Genomic DNA, 25,762 nt, shown 5'->3' on the forward strand with positions numbered 1-25,762 from the left:
CAGCTGGTATGTTGGGGTCTGGGTCCTACATACACAGAAAATTAAATGCTGAAGCATGGAATATGCTGTGACTCCAAATGTGGAAGATGCTTCACAGTTCACAAATGTAAACTACAGAACACTCCCTGTTGACTTCCACCCTAAAGTAAATGGCCTGGATTTAAACAATGAACTGGCTTCTTATTCTCAAACCAATACATTCTCAGTAACAAAATGATGACAACAAATAAATTTTGCCGAGCTGAGCTACAAAAACCTTCGCATATGACATCCCATTACTCAATTCGTGAAGCTGCTTCCCTAGAATGTAAGCCAGACTGGAACACGCAATCAAGCTATCATATTGGCGCACACACACTGACTGTTGCAGAAGGCCTCTATTAGAACAAATCCACAACTTTAACTTGTTTGAGCTATCTAAAGTGGAATTTAGGCTAAGGCCTGGGCATGAAAAAGCACCAATAAACAGAGAGGATGGAAATCTGCAGGTGACAGTGTGAGAAGTCCTCTGCAATAAACTGGGAAGCACCAATATATAACTCAGCAGCACTGATGGCATAGCAGACACTGCTGGCATAGCAGAACAGAACCAATGGAAAGAAGCAGGACACTGGCAGAGGTGCCCCAGCTACAGTTGAGCAGCATCCTCGCACTGAGAGCACCTGCATCCTACTAGTATATTTCATGGTACACCCTGCCATACTTAAGCTACGCCACTGGCATAACTGAGAAGTATCACTGGCATAACTGACAAGCACCACTGGCAAACGTGAGAAGCCTTACTGGCATACATGAGAAGAATCACTATCATACATGAGGAGCATCACTGCCATACATGAGAAGCATCAGTGGCCTACATGAGAAGCATCACTGGCCTATGTGAGAAGCATCACTGGAATACGTGAGGAGCATCACTGGCATACGTGAGGAGCATCACTGGCATACGTGAGGAGCATCACTGGCAAACGTGAGGAGCATCACTGGCATATGTGAGAAGTACCACTGGCATATGTGAGAAGCACCACTGGCATACGTGAGGAGCATCACTGGCATACGTGAGGAGCATCACTGGCATACGTGAGGAGCATCACTGGCCTATGTGAGAAGCATCACTGGCATACGTGAGGAGCATCACTGGCAAACGTGAGGAGCATCACTGGCATATGTGAAAAGCACCACTGGCATACGTGAGAAGCATCACTGGCATACAGAGAAGCATCACTGGCATATGTGAGGAGCATCACTGGCATACATGAGGAGCATCACTGCAATACAGAGAAGCATCACTGGCATATGTGAGGAGCATCACTGCCATACATGAGAAGCACCACTGGCATACGTGAGGAGCATCACTGGCATACGTGAGGAGCATCACTGGCAAACGTGAGGAGCATCACTGGTATATGTGAGAAGCACCACTGGCATACGTGAGAAGCATCACTGGCATACGTGAGAAGCATCACTGGCAAACGTGAGAAGCATCACTGGCATATGTGAGAGGCACAAATGGCATTCGAGAGGAGCATCACTGACATACGTGAGGAGCATAACTGGCAAACGTGAGAAGCATCACTGGCATATTTGAGAAGCACCACTGGCAAACATGAGGAGTATCACTGTTATATGTGAAGAGCATCACTGTCATACATGAGAAGCACCACTGGCATACGTGAGAAGCATCAGTGGCATACGTGAAGAGCATCACTGTCATACATGAGAAGCACCACTGGCATACGTGAGAAGCATCACTGGCATACAGAGAAGCATCACTGGCATATGTGAGGAGCATCACTGGCATACATGAGGAGCATCACTGCAATACAGAGAAGCATCACTGGCATATGTGAGGAGCATCACTGCCATACATGAGAAGCACCACTGGCATACATGAGGAGCATCACTGGCATAACTGAGAAGCATCACTGGCATAACTAAGAAGCACCACTGGCAAACGTGAGAAGCCTTACTGGCATACATGAGAAGAATCACTATCATACATGAGGAGCATCACTGCCATACATGAGAAGCATCACTGGCCTACATGAGAAGCATCACTGGCCTATGTGAGAATCATCACTGGCATACGTGAGGAGCATCACTGGCATACGTGAGGAGCATCACTGGCATACGTGAGGAGCATCACTGGCAAACGTGAGGAGCATCACTGGTATATGTGAGAAGCACCACTGGCATACGTGAGAAGCATCACTGGCAAATGTGAGAAGCATCACTGGCATATGTGAGAGGCACAAATGGCATTCGAGAGGAGCATCACTGACATACGTGAGGAGCATAACTGGCAAACGTGAGAAGCATCACTGGCATATTTGAGAAGCACCACTGGCAAACATGAGGAGTATCACTGTTATATGTGAAGAGCATCACTGTCATACATGAGAAGCACCACTGGCATACATGAGAAGCATCAGTGGCATACGTGAAGAGCATCACTGCCATACATGAGAAGCACCACTGGCATACGTGAGGAGCATCACTGGCATACAGAGAAGCATCACTGGCATATGTGAGGAGCATCACTGGCATACGTGATGAGCATCACTGGAATACAGAGAAGCATCACTGGAATACAGAGAAGCATCACTGGCATACGTGAGGAGCATCACTGGCATAACTGAGAAGCATCACTGGCATAACTGAGAAGCATCACTGGCATAACTGACAAGCACCACTGGCAAACGTGAGAAGCCTTACTGGCATACATGAGAAGAATCACTATCATACATGAGGAGCATCACTGCCATACATGAGAAGCATCACTGGCCTACATGAGAAGCATCACTGGCCTATGTGAGAAGCATCACTGGCATATGTGAGGAGCATCACTGGCATACGTGAGGAGCATCACTGGCATACGTGAGGAGCATCACTGGCAAACATGAGGAGCATCACTGGCATATGTGAGAAGCACCACTGGCATACGTGAGAAGCATCACTGGCAAATGTGAGAAGCATCACTGGCATATGTGAGAGGAACAAATGGCATTCGAGAGGAGCATCATTGACATACGTGAGGAGCATAACTGGCCTATGTGAGAAGCATCACTGTCACACGTGAGAAGCACCACTGGCATACGTGAGAAGCATCAGTGGCATACGTGAAGAGCATCACTGCCATACATGAGAAGCACCACTGGCATACGTGAGGAGCATCACTGGCATACAGAGAAGCATCACTGGCATATGTGAGGAGCATCACTGGCATACGTGAGGAGCATCACTGGAATACAGAGAAGCATCACTAGAATACAGAGAAGCATCACTGCCATACATGAGAAGCACCACTGGCATACGTGAGGAGCATCACTGGCATAACTGAGAAGCATAACTGACAAGCACCACTGGCAAACGTGAGAAGCCTTACTGGCATACATGAGAAGAATCACTATCATACATGAGGAGCATCACTGCCATACATGAGAAGCATCACTGGCCTACATGAGAAGCATCACTGGCCTATGTGAGAAGCATCACTGGCATATGTGAGGAGCATCACTGGCATATGTGAGGAGCATCACTGGCATACGTGAGGAGCATCACTGGCATACGTGAGGAGCATCACTGGCAAACATGAGGAGCATCACTGGCATATGTGAGAAGCACCACTGGCATACGTGAGAAGCATCACTGGCAAACGTGAGAAGCATCACTGGCATATGTGAGAGGCACAAATGGCATTCGAGAGGAGCATCATTGACATACGTGAGGAGCATCACTGGCCTATGTGAGAAGCATCACTGGCATACGTGAAGAGCATCACTGGCATACGTGAGGAGCATCACTGGCATACGTGAGGAGCATCACTGGCATACGTGAGGAGCATCACTGGCAAACGTGAGGAGCATCACTGGTATATGTGAGAAGCACCACTGGCATACGTGAGAAGCATCACTGGCAAACGTGAGAAGCATCACTGGCATATGTGAGAGGCACAAATGGCATTCGAGAGGAGCATCACTGACATACGTGAGGAGCATAACTGGCAAACGTGAGAAGCATCACTGGCATATTTGAGAAGCACCACTGGGAAACGTGAGGAGTATCACTGTTATATGTGAAGAGCATCACTGTCATACATGAGAAGCACCACTGTCATATGTGAGAAGCATCAGTGGCATACGTGAAGAGCATCACTGCCATACATGAGAAGCACCACTGGCATACGTGAGGAGCATCACTGGCATACAGAGAAGCATCACTGGCATATGTGAGGAGCATCACTGGCATACGTGAGGAGCATCACTGCAATACAGAGAAGCATCACTGGCATATGTGAGGAGCATCACTGCCATACATGAGAAGCACAACTGGCATAGGTGAGGAGCATCACTGGCATAACTGAGAAGCATCACTGGCATAACTGACAAGCACCACTGGCAAACGTGAGAAGCCTTACTGGCATACATGAGAAGAATCACTATCATACATGAGGAGCATCACTGCCATACATGATGAGCATCACTGGCCTATGTGAGAAGCATCATTGGCATACATGAGGAGCATCACTGGCATACGTGAGGAGCATCACTGGCATACGTGAGGAGCCTCTCTGGATAACATGAGGAGCATCACTGGCATATGTGAGAAGCATCACTGGCAAACGTGAGAAGCATCACTGGCATATGTGAGAGGCACAAATGGCATTCGAGAGGAGCATCATTGACATACGTGAGGAGCATCACTGGCATATTTGAGAAGCACCACTGGCAAACGAGAGGAGTATCACTGTTATATGTGAAGAGCATCACTGTCATACATGAGAAGCACCACTGGCATACGTGAGAAGCATCCGTGGCATACGTGAAGAGCATCACTGCCATACATGAGAAGCACCACTGGCATACGTGAGGAGCATCACTGGCATACAGAGAAGCATCACTGGCATATGTGAGGAGCATCACTGGCATATGTGAGGAGCATCACTGGAATACGTGAGAAGCACCACTGGCATACGTGAGGAGCATCACTGGCACACGTGAGAAGCATCACTGGCATACGTGAGAAGCATCAGTGGCATACGTGAGAAGCATCACTGACATACGTGATGAGCATGACTGGCATACGTGAGGAGCATCACTGGCACAAGTGTTAATTGGAATTTTGTTTGTATTGCTCCTATTTTCTACTTTATTTAAATGTGTATTACCTGTTGACCTATGGTATGCACACCAATGCGCTGAGCTGTCCTGCCATTTCTGAAACCATTTAAGGTAACCTGTACTATTCCTACACCGATAACATCATATTGCTGTCATTCTATAGCAAAACAATAAAATGTTCATGGTGACCATTCTGGAGAATTATTTTTGGATTTTCATTGGCAAATCATAGCTGAGCATCATATACTCCAACAGACAATTAAAAACCATATTGTTTCTCCTGCCACTGCTTTACAAGCATTTTGCTGCTGTTCCTACAATGTTCTTACCATAGATTGCATTTTCCGGTGGATACATAAAAGTGTTCTGAACTGCAGAGGAATTCTCTTTCTGGGACCTGCAGCAGACTAGCAGTGCTGGATTCCTCTGTGTGCTCCTTTCAGGTTCAGGCCTTTCCCTCTTTTAGCCCCAAAGCTGGGGAATGCTCTTCCAGATGAAATCAGACTTGCATGGGCATCAACTCAAATTAAACTTTGGTCCAACTGCAAGTATTTGCCTCTGTTTGACTTACTGCCCCTCTGCTTAATCTCCATAACCTGCCAATCACTGAAAGAGACCATGGGGGTGGTTCTACAGATATGATTGTTCGATTACGTTATACTAATAATAAAACAGAGCTCCTATTCATAACTACCTCTAAAACCCAAGGCTTGTATCGATTACGCGTTGACTTAAGTGCTGTTGAGGACACAGTTTGGACTTACTTCCCCAGTAATATTTTGTGGTAAATGAAGGATCCCTTCAGCTGGTCATACTATCCCAACACTGGACAAGACCTTTTGCTGCAGAAGTTTGAATATTGGTGGAGTTTTGGGAAGTCGATGAAAGAAATCGTTTTTTTAGGGGGGCATTAAATAACAACACTTATTATTTAAAAAGAGACAGGAAATATTTCTGTTTGTTATAAAACCCCAGAAATGTAATCAAACATAACTGCTTTAACGAGCCACGGGAGACTTTTGGTTCGAAATGCAGGTAAATCAATCCAAGGAAATTTGTAGCAATCAACACAGTGAGTCAGCAGTCGCCGCGCTGTGGCTGTCACACACACTTGTCGCTTGAAATTAGTTCAAAATTCATGATTTTGAAGCTTGTTCCTATTTCCACCTCCTCGTCTGTGTTCCTTCTGCCCCCCCCCCCCCACCAACCGAGGAATCTTGCACAATAATCATCAGCCATATCCTAAACCCCTATTGTGATCTTTAGATCCATATGAGGAAATGTTTCGAGGTATTTATTAAATTAAATGCATGAAGTCTTTCAAAATAATTATAGTCTGGCAGAGGAGTGTTTGCCTCCACCAAAACAATACATGTGGATTTACAGAATCTGTTACAGGCTTGGTTGTGCCCAACTTCAATACAGATGCATTCTGCAAAGTGACCTGAAGGTGTCAGCATCTGTTCACTAATGGAAAACTAAATGACACCATCTACTACATCACTCCCATGGACACCTGCAACAACTTATACTTGCAGTACAAGTTACTTACCTTCGGTACCGATGTATCTGGTAGAGACGATTCTAGACGCAGATTCCTTCACGTAGAATTATCCCCAGGCGTGAGACTGGATCCGCAAACTTTTTGCCACAGCATCCCTGCGCGCCAGGGGGCGGGGCGACACGACGCGACTCAGCCTAGGCGTCGTACGCGTACGTGATGTCAGCGAGGTCACATAAGCCCCACCCCAGCGCACCTACGTCAGTTTTCTTCGGAGTCAGCTCCCACAGTCAAAACTGTGGGAGCTGGGGAACAGTTTGCGAAAGAGTAGAAACAAAGAATGGAGGCAAGTGACACCGTAAGGAGCAGTGCAACACTGCAGCCTCCAAAGGCAGGGGCGGAACAAAGAAAAGATCAGAGCCCCGAGCAGCCACCCTGCCAGCATGTAAACCCCCCCCCCGGAGACAGGGAACATATGTAAAGGCAGGACACCTGTAGCAGGTCTACAACCCACACCCGGAAATAGGGAAGGGGAGCCAGCCCCAGAACAGACAGGCCAACAGCAACAACAACAACCCTCCAAGCCACCCCAGCACAGAGGGCAACCATCCTCCAAGGAACAAGGGCAGGGCATGGCCAGGTGACCCCCAGACCGAGGACGGCAGAGGGGCGAGGACCCCCCAGCAGCAAGAGGAAGGGAGGGAGGGCAGAGATTGAAGGTAAACCCCCCCCAAACCTGGAGCAGCCCGAGTAGCGGGGCACAGGAGCACCATAACCCCATCCTCCAGAGAACCAAGGGGAGGAAGGAACAGCAACAAGACGGAGCAACCCGCCAAGAGCAAAGGAATGCACTCACAAGAGACACAGCCCCCCACAGGAGGCGAGTGCCGAGACCAACCCACGGGTCCTTGCAGAACGGGGAGGGAGGGCGGGCCGTGAAGGAATCTGCGTCTAGAATCGTCTCTACCAGATACATCGTTACCGAAGGTAAGTAACTCGTACATCTGATAGAGACTACTAGCCGCAGATTCCTTCACGTAGAATAGATACCCTAGCAATACCCACGGGGAAGGAGGGTCTGCAAAAGGATACCCCCAGCAATAACAGGACAGAGGGTCACACAGGGGACCAGACCTGTGGACTGGGCAATAACCCGGCCCCTCCCAGGCAAGAGGAGCCCCCCACAAGCAGAACACCACCGACCCCAGAGGGATGGAGGAAGAAGAAAAAGGGGGGCCCGCACACTCACGATAGAGGAACCAAGGGCCAGGCCAGAGAGGCCGAAGTACCCCACACCCCTTCAAGGCAATAAGCTTCCCTCCAAAGCCAGGGGGAGTGCCCAGAGGGCCCAAGAAAACAAGGGAAAAGAAGGCTAGGCCACACCAGATGGAAGGCAACAGGCCAACCAGAGCGGCGCTAACAGACAAGCTGCCAGAAACAAGAAAAAACAGCTCAGGGCCCCAGGAAGACCGAGTGGGCAACACCTGACAAGGGAGGGCACAGAATTATCCCAAGCAGGGAGAAGAGGAAAGGGCCGGACACACCCCCACGAGGGTCCACGCACATGCCCTCAAGATGCAAAGCAACATACAGAAACGCCACGGAGAACAGGCACCAAAGGGCCACCAGAACTCCCCAGCAGAGCGCAAGCTATATAACAGCTACCACTACCCCACATAGGGTACGTTAAGTCCCAAGACATGGGAACCCTCTTTGGAATAACTTCCGCAACAGAGGAAAAAACAAAGAGCCACAGGGAAAACACCCCCCGAACGGCTTGACAATCAGCCCAAAGAAAAACAGAAGGCCTAATCTCTGGGTCAAGTCTGCGTAACAGTTCTAGCAAAAACACAGACACAGTGAACAAGGGCCGTCCAGCAGCCAACAATGCCAAAGTCCCCACAAGGGGGACTCAATGGCCAGAAAACACACTCCACCGCAAGAGCGACTGTCCCAAGAAGGACCAGGACCAGCTCAACTCCTCAATCACTGAGGAGGAGGGAGGGGAGGAGGAGGAGGAGTATAAGGGGGAGGAGGAGGAGGAGTATAAGGGGGAGGAGGAGGACGGAGCCCCGCCAGGAACCTTTGGATGGCGGAGTCAGCTGGGGCATGGAACAACAGGCTACCATCAAACGGAAGATCAATGACCCGCTCCCGAATGTTTTCGGGGAAGACGCCGTCCCGAAGCCAAGCATGGCGACGGAGAGCGACTGAGGAAGCCATGGCCCGGCCCAGCACCTCCGAGATGTCCAGAGCGGAGTGAAGGATAAACGCCGCTAGCTCCCGGCCATCCAACGCATGACGCCATAAGTCCACCTGAACAGTCTCCTGAGAAGCTGCAGACCCCAAAGACTCAACCGAGTCCCACAGACAAGAGGAGGCCCTAGCCAGGACACACAAGGTGTTGAGGGCCCGCAGGGCAGCGCTGGTCGAGGCAAACATGTTGCGCCCCCAAGAGTCCAGCCAGCGGGCCTCCCGGGAGGGCGGAGTCAACAGCGGCGGCAGGGAGGGAAAGGCAGTCCGCAAAAGAGGACTGGCAGCAGAGGGTGGAGAGAAAGACTCGCAGGGTCACGCGTCGCCGGAAGGTGCCGGTATAGAAGGTGCTGAGGCACCGGATCCCCTGAGGCAGGACGCCCCCAAGCCCCAGGGACGAAAGGAGCAAACCCTCAAAGGGAAGCAAGATCTCCCTCCCACCAGAGCCCTGGTGGAGAATCTCCAAGAGACGATCGGTCAGAAAATGAGCAATCGTGTCACCCATGCGCAGAATATCCACACTCGTGGACACCGCGTGAGCAAAGGCCGCACCTGCCTCTGTAGGGCTCCGCAGCGGAGAAAGCAGCTCCTCCGTGGGCGACAGCTGCAGACTAAGGCGGCCGTCCCCCAAGCCAAGCGGAACGGGCAGGGGCCAGACGTGGAAGGTAGGAGGAGCCGAAGAATGAGGGCCTGCCGCTCCTCCGGCAAACACCACGGCCTCAGAAACGGTGGGGAGCCACACTTCGAAGATGCCGGTGAAAAAGACACCACTCGACGGCCAGTCTCCGGGGAGGATGACACCAATATGCAGACAGCCTCCAGAGAAGGGGGAGCGCCGAAGGCGAATCCGCAACTCGATGCCTGTCAGGAGCCGTAGAGTCCGCCGCCTGAGGCAGAGCGGTAACGCCAGCCTGCGCCGAAGGAGACGCTGGATAGGGCTCCTCGAAGTCACACTGCGCCGGGGACTGGAGCGGGGCCGGAGTCGCAGTGGACAAGGGGCGGCGTCGGAATGGCGCTGACTCGACCTCCGCCGAGGCAGCCGCCTGCGTGGCGGGACGAGGAGAACAAGGGGAGTGACAAGAAGCCCTCCGCCAGCCTCGGCCCAGTATACGACAAAGGTGGTCCGGCGAGCCATGCGGCGCCACCAGGGCCGACCCAACCTCCGACCCGCCCTCCGACGAGGCAGCCGCCTGCGTTGAGGGATGAGAAAGTCCCAGAGGAGGGCGAGGGGTTCGCGCCCAGCCTCGACCCGTTGCGGGACGAGGAGAGTCCACCGACCCCTGTGGCGCCGCCCGGTTCAGCAGCTGCCGGCACCGTAGTGGCGTCACCTCGGCCTTAGACACCTTGTCAAGGGACCGAGATGGGCTTGGGGATGCGACCCGAGCCGCGGCGACCTCACGTGACACCACAGGGACTCCCGCGGGAGTTTGCGGCGAGGCAGAGACGCCGTAGTGTGAAGGAGGGACCCCAGAGGAGCCGCACCACAACAGCACCACATCCTCCAAGCCTGGATTCGACCCAGTCGGCGCAAGGCAAGGGAACCGCTGATGCCCCAGGAGGGGAAGGAGACGCCAGCGAGGCCTGCAAAGCCGCCGCGTATGTCTCCATCTGGACTCTCGACGCTCCATCACCGGGAAACGGTGGGTAGGAGGACATGCGGGGCCGCATCACCCGGGGACAAACTGTGACACTTACCCACCGGTGAGCGACGCTCTCGCGACATCGGGAAAGGGCGATGACGACGACCACGGCCGTATCTGAAGCAGTCTGCCGAGGTCGATCGAGGGGAGAAGGTCGACCTGGAGAGACGCGCCAAGAGAAGTTTCATTCGGCGCTCCCGCCGTGACTTCGGCTTCAACTGTTGGCACGCCTCACAATCCGTGGTGCTGTGATCCTCCCACAAACACCATATACAAATGCGATGAGGGTCCGTCGCCAACATAAGAAGCCCACACGACGTGCAAGCTTTGAAGCCCGAAGGCATTCGCACACTGTTCCACCAAGAGAAGGACAATGATGAAGAAAAAAGGGGCCCGAAACAGGCCCGTAGCAAGACTGGATCCGCGTTGCACGCGGAAAAGGAAAGAACTGGCGTAGGTGCGCCGGGGTGGGGCTTATGTGACCTCACTGACATCACGTACGCGGACGACGCCTAAGCAGAGTCGCGTGGTGCCGCCCCACCCCCTGGCGTGCAGGGATGCTGTGGCAAAAAGTTTCCGGATCCAGTCTCACACCTGGGGATAATTCTACGTGAAGGAATCTGCGGCTAGTAGTCTCTATCAGATCTTCTTTTACATATTTATAATGCGTTTATTTTTCCAAACATGGAGCGCAGTACACCGTTTTGGGTAAGGTAGGCTGCATCTGAAATTTTTCTGCGATTGCCAGTCAATCAACAACGACAAAAGAAAAAGCTCGGTAGTCTAATGGTGTACCTTTATGTTTTTTAGGCTCGCCTAGCATTGCAGCGCGCAAGCGCTGCTCGCTATGCGAGGCCTCTTGTACTTGAGGAGATTTTAGAAGTGGAGTGGAAGCCCCGCCCATCTTTTTTATTGGCGGGCGTCATCGTTTATGGTAAACGCTCGCTCCCTATTTGAAATGAGGCTTATTTGCTACCGCCCTGTCTCCTTTTCGGCTCGCCCATCCGTACTGGATCGTGTACTTGCAGAGTAACATAGTGGGCTTTATCTGGTTGGTGAGCACTATATTCATCCAAGCTTCGATCCCGTCGGTGAGTTTGTTTCCCTTTTCTTAATTTATTTTTATTGCGGAGCGGGCGATCGATGCTCCTGACCTGCGCTTGAAAGGTTGTGCAAAGTTATGTTTAATCAGCGTGCGTTAAAGATAAAATAATGTCTTATTAGAATTTACATTTTTTTAAAAATGTGAGTGCCACTTTCCAAAGTGCTACAAAAGGTGCAGAGATATCCATGGTGCAGTCAGTCCAGTGTGCGCAGTGTGCATCCCCACAGACCCACCCTCACTCCATCCCCACACGGCTACCGTGGCTTGAAGTCTTGGGCTCAGACAGGAGGTTCTCTCCTGCTCACATCCGTGAACTCACCCCAAGACTGCACAGTCCCCCTTCCCTCCCCACATGGGGCTGGTTGGGATGAGGTATTCGGCGGGCAGCAGCTGTTCCTCTAAGCTTGAATGAAGACATGCCCAGCCCCCTCCACCCCTGAGACCATTCACAGTCCCAGCACAATGGGAACAAAGGAGGCGCCCCTCCCCGACCTTCGCCCCATTGCAGGAGAGTCACCCAGACAGCAGCGCAGAGGCATCTCACTCTCCCCAGGCTACCCCGTCCCGTTGACAGTAACAACAGTTCTGGCCGCTATAAGGTTCCCAAAGTAACAGTGCAAGCATGGCAAGGATCACACGTGCTGGCGGCACAGGTACTACCACAGACAGCCTGGAGACAAATACAGGCTTTTAGTTTATCTTTTTAAACTTGTATAAACACACACACCCCAACACCCCGTCAAGTTTGTCGCCTAAAAATCTGTTTTTGGATGACGTGCAAAGCGGCTGGCAGGTTGTGGCAGGGGCCGTAGTTTGACGGTAACCAGGTTTATTAGAAAAGTAGAAACAGCAGAAGCACCTGGGAACAACAGAAGGGAGACACATATCACTAAATAAAAATAAAAAATAAAAACACACGCTGTTCCTACAGTTTCACAGTTTCACTTAGTTTTGTGAATGGCAAAAAGGATTTTCAATTTGGTCCTGTCTAGTAGCAGACGTCATAGAAATCCTTTCCAGTCTGGGTTATTGTAATCTATTGTGATATTTATGAAGCACTTACTGCCACTAGGGACAGAAGAAATACCACAAAGGGGCCTGCGGACCAGAGAGCAGAGCCATTCCGCACAGAGCGCCACACAGCCTGTGTCTGTTCTGTGTTGGAATCCCTCGATGGAGGGGTGTGGTATGTTTTAATGCTTCATGTCAGAAAACTACCAAGTGCTGTTTCACGTTGAGGTGGTTCTCTCACAAAAAGGTAATTGCAGACAACTGTGGGGGGGTCAAAGTTTAGCCACAGCAGGTCGCCTGTGGGGGTTTCATGCCACAGGTTGGTTGTGCAGGTAGTGTTATCGCAGGTCACGTCTCTTTTGTTCATTCTGGCGAATCCATCATTTATCATCACGCGTTTGTGGTGGGGTATAAGGGAGAGTTTCTAAAAATGCTTTTCCAAGGGGAATCATATCTAGCATGAATTATATTGTGAACCCCTTGAAAAGGGATGTGCAGCTAGTTATAGGGGTGCCTTCTATTGCCGTGTGAGACAAAGCCCCTGCCACCAGGATAGTATTTTTTGGTGGTCCCGGGGTTTCCTTTTGCTCAAGAGGGGTAGGGGCGGGAAATCCTTTGATGTGTGAGTTTTAGCTCTTGCACCATGTTGTGAGCACAATTACAGCAGAGGGAGCATTTGGTGACAGGGTGGGACTCCTCTCCCTGATGGAATTAGGAGGTCTGGGAGGCAGCAGCTGCCCCTGGGAATGCAGAGCCGATACTTGACACTTGGGTGTAAAAACTGTCCTGGGTGTACCCCCCCTTCTAGACTGCAAGCTAGGACTGCTCTTCCAGACTCAGTCACAGTCTCTCTACAGCTCATCGCTTTACCACTCATGCAGTCATGTGGGTAAATCAGCTACCCTGTTCTGTGATGTAATGTCCGTATGTCCAGCAGTCACTGGTGTGTGTAATGTGAAAGGTGCTGGTTGTATGCGGGGGCAGAGATTCGGTGTTATTTGATATGTCTCTGTGCTGAAATGCTGCTGGCTGCACGCTGATGGTTATCTCGGCGGGTGTGGAAATGCAGGCAGGAGTTTCTCATGTTCAGTGAAAATCACCAGGAGCTGCTGATATTATTAGAGTTGGTTTTAGTGACCACATTAGTCGAGACTGCAGTAGTAGCCACCCTACAAAAGATCACACGATTGATCATCTCAGTCCATGAGGCACGGTTGCCAAACTTAATGTAAAACAAGCATTTGCAATGCAATAGGTCTCGCATTTATGCGAGTTTAAGCAATTGGCATTGTAAAGGACAATGCCTTTTACTTATGTTTTAAAAACGAAAACAAAAATAAAAGGCATTGTTATTTGCAATGTCAATAGCTCAAACTCTCATAAATGCGAGACCTATTGCATTGCAAATGATTGTTTTTAATGGATTTGGGGAGTCTCGCGGACTCCCGAATCCGCAGAGGAATGCTGGATCAACTGTCAACACAGCTATAAATATGTATCCTTCTCATGAAGAGACCGGAACACCTTTAATACTTATTGCTCGCAAACTACTGAACGGATTAACACAGAAGCAAGGAAAGACCCTTCTTCGATAGAATTCTATTTACATGCCAAGTTTGGTGTAATTCTGTTAAACCTGTTTTGTACTGAGGAGCAAAGAATACTATGGGAGAAAAATGGAAATGCCACTTTTGGGAGGCCTCCATTTTCTTGGCCCCTATTTGAAGGATCTGCACGAAAGCTGCCACGAGTAATCAGAAGTGGAGGAACTTTCTCATAGAAAGGGTTCATAGAGAATTAGCGAATCGTACTGAAGCAAATCACAAAAAGGCAATTAAATGGAGAGTCTAACCCAACCATATCTTATCAGTTGCTGTAATTGACATGTATATATATATATATATATATATATATATATACACACTCATGCATATATACATATATATATATATATATATGCCACAAGGAATCGCCTCACCAACCGCACAGCATTCCAGCGCGAAAGACGAACACGGACCCAGAGTAAGTGCTTAGTGGTTTTTATTGAATATATATATACACACACACACACATATATATTTCACTAAATAAAATGAAGAAAACATTAAATGTTTGATCCTATGTATTAGTCCTTAAAGAATCTTGGAAGTTTTAACGACCCGGGCTCCTTCTGAAAACAACATTCAAAGCTGGAAAGAGAAATGAGCTATGCCAGCAGAAGGCTCGTACAATAGAACCTCCCCACCCAAAGGCTCTTAGAGTACAACCTCCCCATACAGTGGCTCCAAGACTTCAGCTCCCCACCCAAAGGTTCCTAGATGTCAGCCTCCCAACCCAAAGGCTCCTAGAGGGCAGCCTAACCACCCAAAGGCTCCTAGAAATCAGTCACCCCACCTAAAGGCCCCTAGAGTACAGTCTCCCCACCCAAAGGCTCCTGGACTTCAGCCTCCCCATTCAAAGGCTCCTAGAAGACAACCTCCCCACTCAAAGGCTTCTAGAGGACAACATCCCCACCCAAATGTTCCTAGAGTACGGCCTTCCCACTCAAAGGCTCCTAGAGTACGGCCTCCCCACACAAATGCTCCTAGAATTCAGCCTCCACAACCAAAGACTCCTAGAGTACAGCCAAAGGCTCATAGTGTACAGCCTTCCCACCCAAAAGCCCCCCAGAGCACAGCCTCCTCACCGAAAGCCTCTTAGAGCACAGCCTGCTCACCGAAAGCCTCTTAGAGCACAGCCTCCCCACGCAAAGGTTCCTAGAGCTCAGCCTCTTCACCAAAGACTCATTGATTTCAGCCTTCACACATAAAGGCTCCTAGAGTTCAGCCTCCCCACATAAAGCCTCATTGAGCACAGCCTCCCTACCCAATGTTTCATATAGTACAGTCTCCCTACCCAAAGATGCGCACTGTTCAGGTTCACTACACAAACATTTGTACAGTTCAACCTCCCTACCCAAACATCCGTACAATTCAGCCTCCCTACCCAAAGATTTTGTACAATACAGCCTTCCTACCCAAAGTTTCACACAGCACAGCCTCCCTACCCAAAGATGTGTACAGTTCAGCCTCCCTACCCAAAGATTCATACAGTTACGTCTCCCTACCCAAAGAGTCGTACAGTTCAGCCTCACTACCCAAAGATTCATACAGTTACGTCTCCCTACCCAAAGAGTCATACAGTTCAGCCTCCCTACCCAAAGATTCATACCGTTACGTCCCTACCCAAAGAGTCATACAGTTCAGCCTCCCTACCCAAAGATTCATACAGTTACGTCTCCCTACCCAAAGAGCATACAGTTCAGCTTCCCTACCCAAAGATTCATACAGTTACGTCTCCCTACCCAAAGAGTCATACAGTTCGACCCTCTACCCAAAGATTCATACAGTTACGTCTCCCTACCCAAAGAGTCATACAGTTCAGCCTCCCTAGACAAATTTTCATACAGTACAGCTTCCCTACCCAAAGATGTGTACAGTACAACCTTCCTACCCAAAGAGATGTACAGTTCAGCTTCACTACCCAAAGTCTCATACAGTACAGCCCCCTACCCAAACATTCATACAGTACAGCCTCCCTAGCTAAAGGTGCATACAGTACAGCCTCCCTACCCAAAGATTTGTTAAGTACAGCCTCCCTATCCAAAGTTTCATACAATATAGCCTCCCTAACCAAACATTCATACAGTACAGCCTCCCTACACAAAGATTCGTACAGTTCAGCTCCCTAACCAAAATATTTGTACATAGAGCCTCCCTACCCAAAGGTTAGTACAATACAGCTTCCCTGTCCAAACATTCGGAAGTACAACCTCCCTATCCAATGTTTCGTACAGTACAGCGTCCCTATCCAAAGATTCGTTAAGTACAGCCTCCCAACCCAAAGTTTTGTACAGTACAGCCTCCCTATCCAAAGATTCATACAGTGCAGCCTTCCCAGCCAACGCATCATAAAGTACAGCCTCCCTAGCCAACGTTTCATAAAGTACAGCCTACCTACCAAACATCCCTAACCAAAGATACGTACAGCCCACACTACCTAAAGATTAGAACAATAATGCCACCTTATCCAAAGATTCATAAGTCCAGTCTCCCCACCCAAAGTGTCGTACAGTACAGCCTTCCTACCCAAAGATTCGTACAGTTCAGCCTCCCTACACAAATATTCATACAGTACAGTCTACTTATCGAAAGATTCATAATTGCAGCCTCACTGCATAAAGATTCGTACAATACAGCCTCCCTATCCAAAGCTTCGTAAGCAGAGCTCCCATACCCAAAGATCCGTACAGTACAGCCTCCCTACTTAAAGATTCGTAGAGTTCAGCCTCCCTACCCAAAGATTCGTGCAGTTCAGCCTCCCTACCCAAAGACATGTACAATTCAGCATCCCCACTAGAATATTCATACAGTGCAGACTTTCCACCGAAAGGCTCTTAACAGTAGAGGATCCCCTCCCAAAGGCTAATATAGTACAGCCTCCCCACCAGAAGGCTCACACATTCACATTCCCCATCCAAAGAAAGGTATGATACAGCTTCCCCACCAAAAGACACAGGTTTATTTCACCTCGTAAAGGCTCATACAGGATAACCTCACCACCCCCAATGGCTCGTACAAGTTAACCTCACCATTCAAAGGCTCGCACAATTTAACTTCCACACACAAAAGCTCGTACAAGTTAACCTCACAGGCCTAGAAAAATCCACTGCAATGGCGAGTGAGATTTTGTTAGGTCGAGCTATTTTTAGAATGTACTCGCCCTGCTGAAAGGAACAGGTGCTTTTGTCTTTCAGAAAGTGAATGAGCAATAAAAGAGACCTTTACATCCTGTTTTCCTCTTGACACATATGAAGCCTTTTTTGAAGGACAGAGGTCAAATGTCAGTTTGTTTTTACTATTTATTGCTTATCTGTTCCTGGAAAATAGTGCTTAATTTTCTTTCTCTTGTTATAGGTAGTGCTTTTTGTCAAGTGAGTTATCTGACAATAATTATGGAAAAAAAGTCTGCAAAATGTCAGGGTTTTTTTCTAAGAACATTTAAACAGCTTGTAAATGAATAGTAGAAGTATATATCAGGCATTCAGAAGTGTGATGGAAACAAAGATTTACATAGGAGCAAAACAAATCAGCACACTTTACTTGGTCATGTGCAAATGACAAATATTTGCAGAAACTCGATTTCGAGACATTGTACACTATATAGTTTTAAAACAACATGTCAGTGGGAAATTCTGTGGCCATTTGAATGTAAAATCTGCAGATTGCAAATGACAGCATGCTGCTACTTTATGCTTCAGTTGTTTATTTAATAAAAGTGACAATTGTTAAATGTGATTTGAGAAACATTCCAGCCCCCCCGCTGATGACCATGTGGTTAATGAACTGAGGAAAGTCAGCAGTCATGTGTATCCTATACGTGGCTAGATTTATATTATACTTGGAGCAAAGGTTTACTCTATTAAATCAAACAAAGGAGTTTTCTGTATAGCAGACATGCCGAACTTGTGTATTTGAAGGTGTTCTCATGTGTGATCGAGAAAATGGCGTCTCTGTGAATTAAAATACTTGCCCAGGATCACATAATTTTAAACCAGTTTATGGGTCAAGCGCATTATAATTCGATTGAGTAGATTATTTAAGTCTCTAGACATGCAGGTCTAGTAACGTTTTTAGGAGTTTGAGGCCTGCCACACCATCCATCCTAAGGCTTTCACAGGTTAACCTCGCCACCCAAACACTCGTACAGTTCAACCTCATCACCAACACCATTATATGTCCCTGGTATTCTGGCTTAAATGTGGTCTCCCCCATCTGCAGACTTCTGCCCCTTTAACCTGTGGCTAAGACGTTCCTGCTCCCCAGAGATACTAGAAGCATATGATCTTCAGAAGCTTTGCCAAGGAACTATACACTAAGATTGCAATGCATGCCCCCTACCTACCCATACCATCCTAGGTACCATCTCCAGATCCCTTCAATCATGGTTGCATCACTTCATTGTCACCACAAGATTCCCCTGCATGTCAGTAAGCTCTAGGTCCTTTGCCCTAGTTATGCTCCATTCCATGGGCATCTGTTCTGCCTAAATGCCAGTGGGAGTAGAAGTGACATCATGCTCTCAATTACGCCAGATGACAAAACAGGTATGCCTTGTCCTGCCCTTAGCCCCTAACCAGCCTCCGATTTGATACAAAGGGAAAGAGTGGTAACTAAAAAAAAAAGTAAATAGAGCTCTTGTTCAACATTCAATTTTGGTTCCTGTTGCTGCCTTCAAGCCCTGAGACCAGGAACATTATGGGCGGGTGGGGGGGTACAAACGACAACCCTGGGGTAGCAGCGGTGTGATACCCCTGATATCCATGGTCCTTTCAATGGAAAAGGTGTCCTTCACTCTTTCCCTGATTTATCATCATCCTCAAGAACTAAGGACCACATGTATGACCACGTCATTTTGAAAGTTTCTAATTGCGATTTTTCAATTAGGTATTAGCAAAATGAGATGTACTAATGTGTCTCCTACACATTTTGCGATTCCCAATGGGGCCGCCATTGACCTACCGCGATTTACTATGCATTGGGATTTGCTAAAAACTTAGAGATGGTGGCATGCTGAGGAAAGCAGGCCACCATGTCTGTGTTTGCTTTCAAATGAAACAACTTTTTTTTTTTTTTTATGCAGCCCATTTTCCTTAAAGGAAAACGAGATGTGTTTCAAAAAGAAAAATGAAACATTTCAGTTTCATTTTTTAAGAGTAAGTAGTGGTCCGTGGGGCCACTGCCTGCTCTTAAAAAACTTTTTGATACCATTCACAAAGTCGATGGGGTCATCTGGGGACCCCTTCCTGTTTGCGATTGGCTTGCTACCTACTTGAAGTAGGCAATAATCTGCAAAATGTTTTACGACTGCATTCTGGTCGCAAAACATTCATACATTTCCCTGCAACTCACTATTAGGAAGGGACGCTCTTGACACACCCCTTCCTAATACTGACCCGCAAACCCTCGTATGCGAGTCGGTAATAGGTTACCAACTTGCAAAATAGGGTTAGTGCATGCCGAAAGGCTCTTTAGCGGTCGCAAATAGCCCGCTTCTCCGATTGCGACTGCTAAAACCTGTCATACATGTACTAAGTACTGAAAGGTAGATATATACTGCATGCTCAGCACCCTACGGTATTGGTGAGCTTGAACATCATCCATTGCATGAAGTACCAGTGACTTTTATGTATGTTCTCTTTGCTGTTTAAAATCCTATGTGCCTAATCCTCTAACGTCACATTTTTTGTTTCCATACTGTGCATCAGCTGTGACCAACTGCCTGCCATAGCCTTCAGAGAGTATGTCTGTTAGAGAAACGTGTAGATCAAAGTCAATACAAGAAAATAACTGCGATTCAAATGATGGTCCCCCTGACATCGCCTCGCAAGCACCCTCCGCCCCTGCCAACTATGGCTCTTACCGAAGAAGGTGTTGAGGAGCTTCTGCACTTGGATGTTGCTGCCCACGGTCCTGTAGACACCTTCTGAAGTGATACCTGCGCAGAAACAGAAATCAAGTTGTGAAAGTGGAGGCGCTTTGAAACGCCGCACATAAAGGAAACAAGGGAGTCCTGAAGTATATACAAACACACAAGCCTCGAAATGCATAGTGGTTCCTCCCTCGGGGGAAGTGAGCCCATGACACAGAGGCAAGTGTAAGAAAGGAGAAGGCTGGAACATGCAGGACAGAATGTCAGATTAAGCCGTTTGCAGTGCAAGGAAAGGCTCACAAACACTGACATTTCTGATTGTTAACATACCCTTTCCATTACTTAGTACCTCTGCTTGAAGTGTTTTGTTTCCAATCTTTTAATTCGGAATGTAGCTCATGTCTCACCAACAGCATTCTGAGACCAGAGAAATGACTACTTCACTCACAACTACACTCCAGGTTAGTGGCCTCGTGTCTTCTCTTTATCGGCCATCACTTTTTTCGCAGTTCACACCCATTTATTCATTGCAGGATCACTCCTTAAAGAAGGAGTGCAGCATGCAGCCCAAAACACACCCATCATCAGTTGCAGGATCACCCGATAACTCATCACCTTCCTTAACTCCTCTTTTCCTCTTGCATCTTTCTCATGTCACAAACAACAACTATGTACTGTACTGCTTGGGACAGCTCTCATCCATGAAAGCAAGGACTTGAAGAATTGAGATTGTGAAAGCTGGCAGAGACCACTGTCCTCTACAGACCTCTCCCCCCAGCCTATACTCTCTTTACCCACTGTTCAGGAGCCTCTCCAAAAACTGAAATCGAAGATTAGTCAACCGGACCTTTACAAAATGTACAGGGAAGAAAAATGCAATAGGTTTGCTTTAACACATCAATAACAATAAGAGCAGTAATATCAGTTATTTTTTTAACTGTGCCACAGCCCCTTGTGAATGTGAGCAAACTGGTGAGGCTCTGTAGGGAAGTCGGAATAGGCCAATGATAATCTGTAACATAGCTTGACTTCAGCAGCCCAACAGTGTGACAATGTGTTTACAACTGATACAAACGTCTCTAGAAGTGATTTTTAAGGAGGACAAACAAGGAGAAACAGATAAAAGTGATGGGGCCACCTCCATCTATCTACATCGCCATTGCCACCCCCGAAGCGTACAAGATAACACACTGGTACCGAACCAATAAAATGTAGGTGAAATGAACACCATTCGCTGAGTGACCTCCTCAGACAACTCAACCCTGATAATGGAGCATCTCAACTTTCAACTCCACAAAGACTGAAAAAGTACCATCAGAGGCGCCCTCACCTACAGGCCACCAGGACCTCGGCCCAGCTCCTGCAACACCATACCATGCCTAACCTCCTCGCCTAGATCACCATCAACTCCAAGCACTACATCTTCCAAGGGGATCTCTACTTCCATCTTGATGACCTCAGCGACACCAACGCAACCAACCTCCCGGAAAGTATGAGCAACATCGGTCTCAAGCAGCTTATCACCAATCTTACCAACATAGTAGGACATACGCTCAACCCTATCTTAACGTCCAGCGACAGAGTCAAACACAACCACGTCTCACAGCTCACCTGGACCGAGCACTACCGCGTCCACTTCACCATCTCAGGACCTACAATCACTAGCACTATGTCCCCCATCTCAACACGCTGAAACTGGAAAAAGATATCAGAAGACCAGTGGAGCAATGCTCTCAACTCCCAATGCAAGACACAATATCCAAGCTGGAACTAGTTGTGAAGAACTTCTCCCTGTGGACCACAGAATCCACCGACACAGTCGCCCCGCCAAGCCACCCAAAACCAAAGGGCCTGCCAGAAAAGCCAGCTGGTTCACCACAGACCTTAAATCCATCAAAGGCAACTGCCGGCAACTGGAAAGGAAGTGGAGCACCAGCAAAAGATAGGAGACAATACCACATTCAAGACAGCACTCAACCAGTACCACCGTCTCCTGAAAGAAACAAAAAAGAACGCCCTAGCAGACCGCGTAGAAGCCAGCACAAACAATCAAGAGCAAGGAGCTCTTTGCTATCGTGAAGGAGTTCCCCAACCCCGCAACCACAGAGAACAACATCACCCCCTCCCAACAATTATGTGAAACCCTGAAAGACTTCTTCCATAACAAGATCTCAGTCATCTATGAAAACTTCAAAACACAACCCCCTGCCACTGACAACATCAGCCTCCTCACACAGATGAACATAAATACCAAACTGCTGCTCCTCCAGTGGGACCCTCTCTAATCTCAAGCTACAATCTCCATCTTGAACTCTGCACAATCGAGAGCACCCACGGAACCCTGTCCACATCACATCTTCAATCTTGGGAGCAAGACGATTGGCGACGAGCTCAAGAAAGTCCTGAATGCCTCCATAACCTCTGCCTCCTTCCTTGAGGACTGGAAACACGCTGAAGTGAGGTTCCTGCTGCCGACCGAGCAGAACCCAAAAACTACCAGCCCATATCCCTGCTCCTCTTTCCAGTGAATGTTCTCCAGAAGGCAATCAACCAGCAACTCACTGAACACCTGGAACACAATAGCCTCCTGGACCCCCCTCAATCTGGATTCCAAGCCAACCACAGCACTGAGACAACACTGATCGCAGCTACCGACGGCATCAGGGCCCTCCTGGACCATGGCAAAATGGCAGTCCCAATCCTCCTGAACCTGTCAGCCGCCTTCGAGGCCGTTTCCCATCACATCTTGATCAACAGACTCCACCACTTCGGAATCCATGGAGATACCCTCAAATGGATGGCCTCATACCTCACCGGAAGAACCCAGAGAATCTGTCTCCCACCGTTCACCTCGAAACCCAAGAAGATCTGCGGAATCCCCATAGCATCGTCCATCAGCCCCACCCTCTTCAACACGTACATGAACCCCCCGGCCAACACCGTCAGACCACTCAGACTCAACATCATGACCTACGCCAATGACACCCAGCTCATCCTTTCTCTGTCAGAAGACCCCTCCACCACCAGAGTCAACTTCTACAGATGTACGATGAACATAGCTAACTGGATGAAGGACAACTGTCTCAAGCTCAACATGGACAAGACAGAAGTGCTCATCTTTGGGAAAAACTCTTCACCATCAATAACGCAGGGTGGCCTACTGAACTTGGCCTATCCCCCACCCCGACAGACTATGCCCATAACCTCGTCATCATCTTGGACAGCAAGCTATCTATGAAGAATCAGGTAAACACAGTCTCTTCTCCCTGTTTCCACACCCTATGCATGATCCGCAAGATCTTCAAGTGGCCCCCAGTCAACACTAGAAGGAACGTCATGCAGACCCTCGTCACCAGCAAGCTGGATTACAGGAATACACTCTAAGTAGGAATCAATGCTCGCCTCCTGAAGAGAATACAGATAATACCATTGTTGATGTAGGTAGTGAGATTTTGGAATAAGTACACAATTTGATTATCTAGGTGTCAGAATTAGGACAATTATAGGTGGACAAGTCAACTGAATAAGAGCACCCTAGTAATAGAGCACAGATCTAATAATATTATCAGATTTTATAAGCAAACAACATTGCGTGTAGTCTCATCTGCCCTGGAAATCTATAGTGCTAAAGCTCAGGGTGTGTCACTTTATGGATCACAGATCTGGGGCTATATTGATTCTCACGTGCTGACAATAGCGGAAAACTATTTTATTAGGAAGTTGCTTTCTGTTCCATATAGTTCACCCCTTACTCCATTATATTTTGATGTGGGCTTGAAAAGAATCGCTGGCCTGGCTGTTTTAAAAATTATAGTTTATTGGGTCCGCCTTTGGACTATACCCGAGTTAGGAGTTTACCAAGATTCACTTACAGACTTATTAACATTTCCAAGAACTATGTATCTTCCTTGGATTAAATTTGTTTCGGCTTGGCTGGGGAAATTGGGGTTACAGAGCTACTGGGACGCTCCAACTGTAATTTCTAAAGATGATCTTGAGATTGTGAAAGCTCGTTTTTGGTCTTAAATAAATGAGGGATACATAACAAATAGCTCAAATAGCCCTTCGATTAACTTGTTTTTAGATTTTAAGCTCTTTCCCGTCTTTGAGGAATTCCGAGATCTAATATCCTCACCTCTTGTTAGAAGCTTGTATATACGTTTTTGTCAAGGGACCCTCTCCTTAAAATCTTTTACCTTTAAATGGTATATGAAACAAGATTTTATTACGTGCCCAGCATGTGGTTTGAATGATGAAAATGAGTTACACATAATGTTTTTTTGTCCTGAGTACTACAATCTTTGTCGCAAATGGATTGTGCCTATCTGTCGTGACATGGGAACTTACAGACATTTGGTAGCCTTCAGAATTTTAAAAATCGATACTACTCCAAAAGTAGTATTTTCAGTGAACACGTTCATACAGGCAATCTGGCTCAAGAGCAACAAAATTCTAAAAGTCGCTGTTTAAAGTTGTGCCAACTGTTCACGTATTCATAAATACCCTTTTAATTTTTTAAGTCATAAAGGATCTTTTTTATATAACATATTTATAGTGAGAACTTTTATTGGGATATAGTAATTGTAAACCTTTTACCTTTTTGCACATGACTGTAGGTCGCATTATGCACGGTCACCTTTTGGATCTATTGCACTGTTTTTCTATATTGCTCCTCCGGGAATGTTGTTTTCTGAATTCGTATGATGCAGCTTGGACGTTTCAATTTTAAGGGATTGATGATGTATTTCTATTCGATTTTATTACAGAAAATGAGAAGATTATTATTATTTTATATATTCTCTCTTTGAAGTTGGATGAAGTAGTACTAGTACAGGCAATGCAAAACTAAGCGGCAAGATTCATCCTCAACCTCCCCAGACAGACTCACACCTCCCCGCACCTGAAGATTTGCACTGGCTCCCAATCCAGAAGAAATGCCAGTTCAAGATGTCGACCCATGCATACAAAGCCCTGCAAAACAAGGACCAGCATACACCAACAAATGAATGGGCTTCCACCAACCAACCAGACAACTACAATTTGCCTCCCTCTTCCTCGTAGACACCCCCCAGATCTACAGAGGCAACAGCGGAGGAGGCTCCTTCTCAATTCTGGAGGCCAAGGCCTGGAAAGACCTTCCTCTTCATCTCAGGACTGCCCGCATCACTCTGGGATTTCAGGAAAGGACTCAAGACCTGGCTGTTCAAATGAACAGAGTGCCTCGAAAGCGACCCTCACAGAGATAGATAGATATATATATATATATATATATTCCACCAAAAAACACGTACTATTTAGTAACGTGATGCAGGCCACACCATCAGTGCTTCATAAAGTCCTTTATTTCCAGGCAAACAGAGGGCATAACGCGTTTCAACTCATGCGAGTCTTTGTCAAATGCTCATAATCATTGGATAAGTTCATTGGTTCTTTTTAAATATTCAAAAGCTATAAACATTGAGAACGGACTGATAGCCCACATAGAATTTAAAGCAGCAGTGAGTTGCATTTTTCGAATATTAAATAAATTAACTTGGGCCTTGATGGAAAGTATTCTTTGCTTGTAAGTTCATCCTTTGTAAATATAGTATTTTCAATTCACCATCCATTCATGCCTCAAATTTCATGGTTTTGCAGTCACCTCGACCACAGTTACCACAATGCC

The 25,762-nt window shown here is 47.7% G+C and overlaps 1 protein-coding gene across 3 annotated transcripts in view; it reads right to left on the bottom strand.

Annotated features, from left to right (window-relative positions):
* The window catches only part of OPHN1 (oligophrenin 1), a 656,285-nt gene that overhangs the window by 178,581 nt on the left and 451,942 nt on the right, over window positions 1-25,762 (bottom strand). For all 3 annotated transcript variants that reach the window (XM_085608318.1, XM_085608317.1, XM_085608319.1), the window contains one exon: window positions 20,089-20,163. In XM_085608318.1, the coding sequence (XP_085464444.1) occupies window positions 20,089-20,163 (75 nt within the window). The remainder of the gene's footprint in view (window positions 1-20,088; window positions 20,164-25,762) is intronic.

This window comes from Triturus cristatus, chromosome 5_2, assembly GCF_964204655.1.
Source record: "Triturus cristatus chromosome 5_2, aTriCri1.1, whole genome shotgun sequence".
In the NCBI taxonomy this organism is placed as follows: domain Eukaryota; kingdom Metazoa; phylum Chordata; class Amphibia; order Caudata; family Salamandridae; genus Triturus; species Triturus cristatus.